Genomic DNA, 6,337 nt, shown 5'->3' with positions numbered 1-6,337 from the left:
TTAAACGGAATTTCCATGTACTGAAATTACTATTTTCGTTTAAAATTGGTAGATTGAAATGATTTGTTGACGAAATTGTTGTAGCGGTCGTCATATTTTTCTTTTGTTTTACTTCTTTTATTTTTCTTTCTTGTTATATTTTCTTATTTCATTTCCATGAATTTCCATGAATCGTTACCCGAAATACATCTTTGTATTTATTTTCTATCGATCTGCTACCATGTTGAAGTTTACGGGCTATTTGAATTAAAGATTGTTGACTCCGAAGTAATATATTTGTATTAATATAAATAGTACATGTTTTCTTAGTTTTATTCGAGAATGGAGTGAGTGACGTCTGTCAGCTCATTCGTTTGTTTTTTCAACCATAGAAAATAACCATTGACAATCTCAACAGAACCGCTCAAAGAAAATGAATCGCAACAAATAGAAGAAACAAGAAGGCATTCATGCGAAATCCAAGTAATGAATGGTGAAAGACAAGAAGAAGCTACCCGATCTGGGAGAGCAGTCAAAACTCCTACGTATTTAAAGGATTTTGAAACGAACATAGTTATCTATCTAAGTACAAGTGCACCTGACACATATGAAGAAGCAGCAAGACAACCAGAATGGGAAGAAGCTATTAATAAAGAACTACAAGCATTAGAAAAGCTAGAAACATGGGAAGAAAAAGCATTACCAGAAGGAAAGAAAGCAATTGATACTAAATGGATTTTTAAAGAAAAAGATGAAGGAATAAAGAAAGCAAGACTAGTTGCAAGAGGATTTCAACAAAAGAAAGAAAACACATTTGAAAATAATTATTCACCAGTTGCGAGACACTCAACAGTAAGATTGTTTCTATCTAAAGCTATTCAAGAAGACTTAAAAATTGCATAACTTGACATACCAACAGCATTTTTAAATGGTAAACTAAAGTCAGACGTATACATCAAAATACCTGAAGGTTATGAAACTAAGAACAGAAATACAGCACTTAAATTGAAACGTGCATTATATGGATTAACAGAATCACCACGATGTTGGAACGAAACGATAGACACATTTGTGAAAACTATTGGATTTAAAAGGTCTGAATATGATTACTGTATGTACTACAAAGAAGACACCTGGATGCTTATTTACGTAGATGATATCTTAATTATTGGAAAACGTACAGACGATACAATAAAAGCTTTGAAAAAGAATTTAACGCAAAAGATTTAGGAGAAATTAAAAGATTTTTAGGAATGGAAGTAAACAGAAAAGAAGACAGTATAATTCTGAAACAAACTACAATGATAGACAAAATTCTAAAGAAATTTAACATGGAAGATTGAAAAGGAATGAAGACACCTATGGAAATAAACTATAATATACAGATTCAAGATGAAATGTTAACAGATGTCCCCTACCGAGAACTAGTTGGAAGTCTTATATATTTAACAGTCACCTCAAGACCTGATTTGACATTTGTTGTATCTTATCTTAGTCGATATTTAGACAAGCCGAATGAACAACTGGAAAGCTGGCAAGAGAGTTATTCGCTATCTGAAAGAAACCAAGGACCGCGGATTGATCTTTAGAAAGACTGCAGATGCCGAACTATATGGATACTCCGATGCAGACTGGGCAGGAGACAAGAATGACAGAAAGAGTGTGAGCGGAGGCATCATCCTACATGGAGCAAACCCCATATCATGGTTCTCCAAGAAGCAGTCCTGTGTTGCCCTGAGCACTGCCGAATCGGAATATATTTCAGCAGCAGCTACAGCGCAAGAGATGGTTAACATTAAAGGTTTAAGCGAACACCTAAGACTTAGTAGTGAAGCTACTCTATTCGTTGATAACATTGGAGCAATATCTATGTCAAAAAGTTATGAAAATTCAAAACGAACCAAGCATATTGACATTAGGGCTCATTTCCTCAAAGACCTTGTGGAAAAGAACATCATCAACATAGAGTATCTAAACTCAAATGAAAATTTAGCCGATTTAATGACTAAAAGTTTATGTAAAGAAAAATTTAATTACTTTGTTAACCAATTTTTATGCTAATATAGTCCAATCAACGGATACTTAGTACAGTTGATGGATATTTTCTGTGACAATTAGATTAATTAGTAAATGTTAATGTCTTATGTTATTGTTACTATTGTTAGATTAATTAATGGTAATGTTACCTGACCATCATTTAAGTGTCAATTAACATTGTCATAATATTTTAAAATGCTTTTAGTAAGCAGTATAATAAATAATTAATTTTATTTTAATTATCTTAGTTAAATTGTAACATTAATTTAAAGCTATTTTAGCAAAAGCTTACTTAATAGCAAATAAAGTTTATTAATATAAACTTAAATTATAATTTTAATTTCAGAGGTTCTTAGTACGAAATGTGTATGTACTATGCAGCAAATTTAATTTTTTAATTGAAAGTTAAATTTGAGGAGGAGTGTTGAGATTGTCAATGGTTATTGTCTATGGTTGAAAAAACAAACGAATGAGCTGACAGACGTCACTCACTCCATTCTCGAATAAAACTAAGAAAACATGTACTATTTATATTAATACAAATATATTACTTCGGAGTCAACAATCTTTAATTCAAATAGCCCGTAAACTTCAACAGTCACTTTTGCAACAATTCTGCCATAAGAGATTGGCATCCTTTCTATACCATCCATATACGTGACATTTCTACTTGACATTTGTCACATGTGACATTCGTGATTGTGACACTACTGTCACTATTCTGTGTTATAGATATTTTGATTTTTGCTAGTAAAAATTTTCAGGAATTGTCTTATAATAACCAACGTGCCTTTTTCTTGAAACAAGCCGAGGACGGTTTTTTCTCATAAGTGGTCGTTTGACTCCCAGTGATAATAGTGGGGGGAAAATACTTAAACGCTGTCATTGCATTACAAATATTCACTATTAAGCAATTTAATCAACAAATGGCAAGTTTGAATGTACTTGCTTTGTATGGGCGACCGTAAAAGCCGCTAGTATAATAATTAACTTGTCGAACATGATGGAGACTCGGTATTACGAGGGTTGCGGGCGTGAAGGCCCCATACGATGTATCTTTTTGGGCGAGTTTCATCCCGTAGCTGGCCCAAAAATTGCTTGTCAGGTTAGTCTTGATATTGAGACGTGAAGAGTAACTATTAGTAACTAATAGTGTACGTAGGGTTAGTTGTGGAACATTGAAACACCAAAAGTTCAAACCTTCCTATCTCTGGTGTTTTTAAAGTTATGATTGTGATATTTCGTATGAAGATAAACAATTTAGTTGGCTATCGTATAGCATTCTTGGTTTCTTCCTATCTTTAACAGTTTTTGTATTATAATACTTTTTCTAAAAAATGAGTTTTGTTTCATTGTGTATTTATGCATGTTTTCAATGAAACAGTCTAATTTTTACAGTGAAACAAATGTACTAATTATAGTCTACCATGAAACATGGTCAATAAACATTGAAACGGTGTAAAAATAAGTGACATTAATACATATATGCTTTTAATAAATTAATGAGAAAGGAACTAAGAAAATACTTGTAGGCTGAAATTGGTTATTTAAAAGGTTTCCGACTTATCGAATGATTATAATATAGATGAAATATATAAAAGCGAAAGAGTTGTTTCATTGTACACACACCAGAGTTTCATTGTGAATCGAAAATCTGGTCGGCACGTATGGCTTGCTGCGAGAAAGCTACGCCTTCTATGTCCACGGAGCATGATTGCCAACTAGGTGGACGCGGGAGGGTTTTGAGCATCTCCATGCTTGATATCATACACATTCTAGCAACATAGTGTTTTATAAATATCGTGATGTTTCATTGTGTACGACTGTTTCAATGTTCGACATGTGACCAATACCTTGCCATCATTGAAACATTCAACATATAAACTATCATATCTCAGCCATTTCTAAAGTTAGTATCTTATGTTTTGCCATATGATATTCAACTTATTATCAATTTTCATGGTATTTTACTTTCACAAATATCTCACATATGCTTTAATTATTTAAAACAAAAATAATGACTTTGTTTCATTGTGTACTGGTAAATGGTATTCAGTGAACATCATGTTTCATTAAACATGAGACCTGTTTCATTGTATACTGGATACAAATGTTTTATTGTGAGACTAGGGGGTGTTGCACCCTGCACCAAAGAGTGAATGAAATTTAAAAATCTTTAGCTCCAAATAAACTTTAATACACATAGAACCTAACACAAAATTAAATAACGCCAAACTCGATTCTATATCTTCGTTAAAAATTGCGAAACATACATGAAAAAATTTACTTTTGCCGCACGAATTCACAATAATGCTCGTAGCAACGTGCTCCTTCTCCGAGGCGCGCTCGCGTATTGGGGAGGTGCTGGGGGTCACTGAGCCTGCCTTTGCTTGACAGACGGCACTAGCTAACAACCGCTAGTTTCCGAGAAATTGCAAAGTTTCATTGTGTACGATTGTTTCAACGTTGGACAACTCACCCTACACATCTAAGGACACTGCCAAACTATAATATTAAATTTCTCACAATATGTTTTATCTTATATTTAAAATGTTTTGTTCATGTAAATTAGTTTCCACAGTAGCTAGCTAGTACAAATGTTTATTTAATTCTTAGCAGAAACAATAGCTTAAACTATTATCAGTAATTTGAAGTTGCCATTGAAATAATGTTAGTTGTAATTTCAGTTTCCAGAAGATTATATATCAAAAGAAGTATTTGATTCTATAAGTGCCTTCATCATCCCCAAGCCTCAGATACAAAGATGCACAATGACAATGTGAGTAATATTTTGTTTTGTTACAAGCTTAATATATTATTTATTATTAACATCTTTGCTGCTGCAATTATTATTTAGTCTAACTGGTAATTACCCATAGGTACTTGGCATGGGGTCTATCAACCCCCTACCCCCTACCACAGTGAATGTACGTGTTAACTGATATGAAATTATAAATTACCTACAAGGATGTTACAAGCAAGCTCTTCAACTTTAACCATGATGAAAGCCTGAAAGGCATTTGTAATGTCTTAAGTATATCTTAAATATGTGTTCTTGAGGTCCCAACATCTGTTGTGTTACAAGTGATTACATATTTAAAGATTAATAATAATAATAAGCCCGCAGGGCAGCTTGTGGCGAGCTGTTGGGGAGTAACGACCCCACGGACCCGAGTGCTCCCGAGAGTCGGTCAGGGTCTCCGTCTCTGGCGTGTCTTCATCGGTCGGAGTGGACCCCAAGGGGACCTGCAGGACTCTCAGCTCTGGCTTGCCTTCATTGGCCGTCCAGAGAGGAGTTGCTAGAGCTAGATGCTCCAGGGGTGGAAGTGAAAGATGCATAAGACGCGAGTTGGCACAGTGGCTGCTAACAGCCACTGGGTAGAAAGCGGCGCACACCTCTCGACACCCCTGAGCCGCTCACACCGGTGTTGCTCCTGGTCGTCTTCACGACGGCAGTTTCAGGGGCCCATCTAGTCGGCGGCGAGTCACCACCTGCCTCGATAACGTGTACAGACATTGTTATGGCAGGTGTCCGGACCTCTCAGCAATAGCCCAATCTTTTGACCAGCCAAACTTCAATACCATAACCCACGCACGCCTTATAAATGACCGGGCCTGAAAACCCGAGAGTTTGTAACGGAGATACAAATAATAATATAATAATAATATAACCGGCACTCTTTTCCACTGTGTTTATAATAGCCCTTACGCCTGTTGGAACCGATTTACGGGTATCTATTTGTACCCGTGAATGGGTTCTAGCAGGTGTATTACATAACAGCAAACTTCTCCAAAGGCCTCTACGTGTTGGATCTGTATCCCCACGCACGCCTATCAAATGACCGGGATGTATATACCCGTGAGTTTATATGAGATACAAATAATAATAATAAATATTCTTTATTGCACCACAAAGAAACAAAATTTTTAAAACAGATTTACAATGTAAATAATGGTAGCAACAGGCGGTCTTATCGCCGTGAGCGATCTCTTCCAGATCTCTTAACCTATTAATAATAATTAATTAAACTATGCCGGGGCTGTACATTATTTATTAGATTTTTCTCCTCTTAAATTGTGGCTGTAGAATCTTTTCAGAACAATACATCTTAACAAGCATTAAATTAAAAAATATATAATTCAAATTACTATGGAATTCATATAATTCATAAAATAACACATATGGGGCATTTCACGTCAAGCGGGCAGCAAAAAAATTGTCAGGTTCTGGATTTTGTTCTTAGTTGGATTAATTGGACATATATGTGAACAAAAAAATTTGGCATCATTACTTTTTTAATTTTTTGTTAAAAATTTATAC

At 34.9% G+C, this 6,337-nt stretch overlaps 1 protein-coding gene across 1 annotated transcript in view; it reads left to right on the top strand.

Annotated features, from left to right (window-relative positions):
• The first annotated feature begins 2,819 nt into the window (after positions 1 to 2,819).
• Positions 2,820 to 6,337, top strand: part of LOC134753902 (GATOR complex protein NPRL2-like) — a 39,612-nt gene continuing 36,094 nt past the window's right edge. Inside the window, exons 1-2 of the mRNA XM_063689865.1 lie at positions 2,820 to 3,121; positions 4,704 to 4,795. Of these exons, the coding sequence (XP_063545935.1) occupies positions 3,017 to 3,121; positions 4,704 to 4,795 (197 nt within the window). The 5' untranslated portion in view covers positions 2,820 to 3,016. The remainder of the gene's footprint in view (positions 3,122 to 4,703; positions 4,796 to 6,337) is intronic.

The sequence above is a fragment of the Cydia strobilella genome, chromosome Z (assembly GCF_947568885.1).
Source record: "Cydia strobilella chromosome Z, ilCydStro3.1, whole genome shotgun sequence".
Lineage (NCBI taxonomy): Eukaryota > Metazoa > Arthropoda > Insecta > Lepidoptera > Tortricidae > Cydia > Cydia strobilella.
Note: the sequence above shows the minus strand (reverse complement) of the source record. Positions and strands in the feature narration are given on the sequence as shown.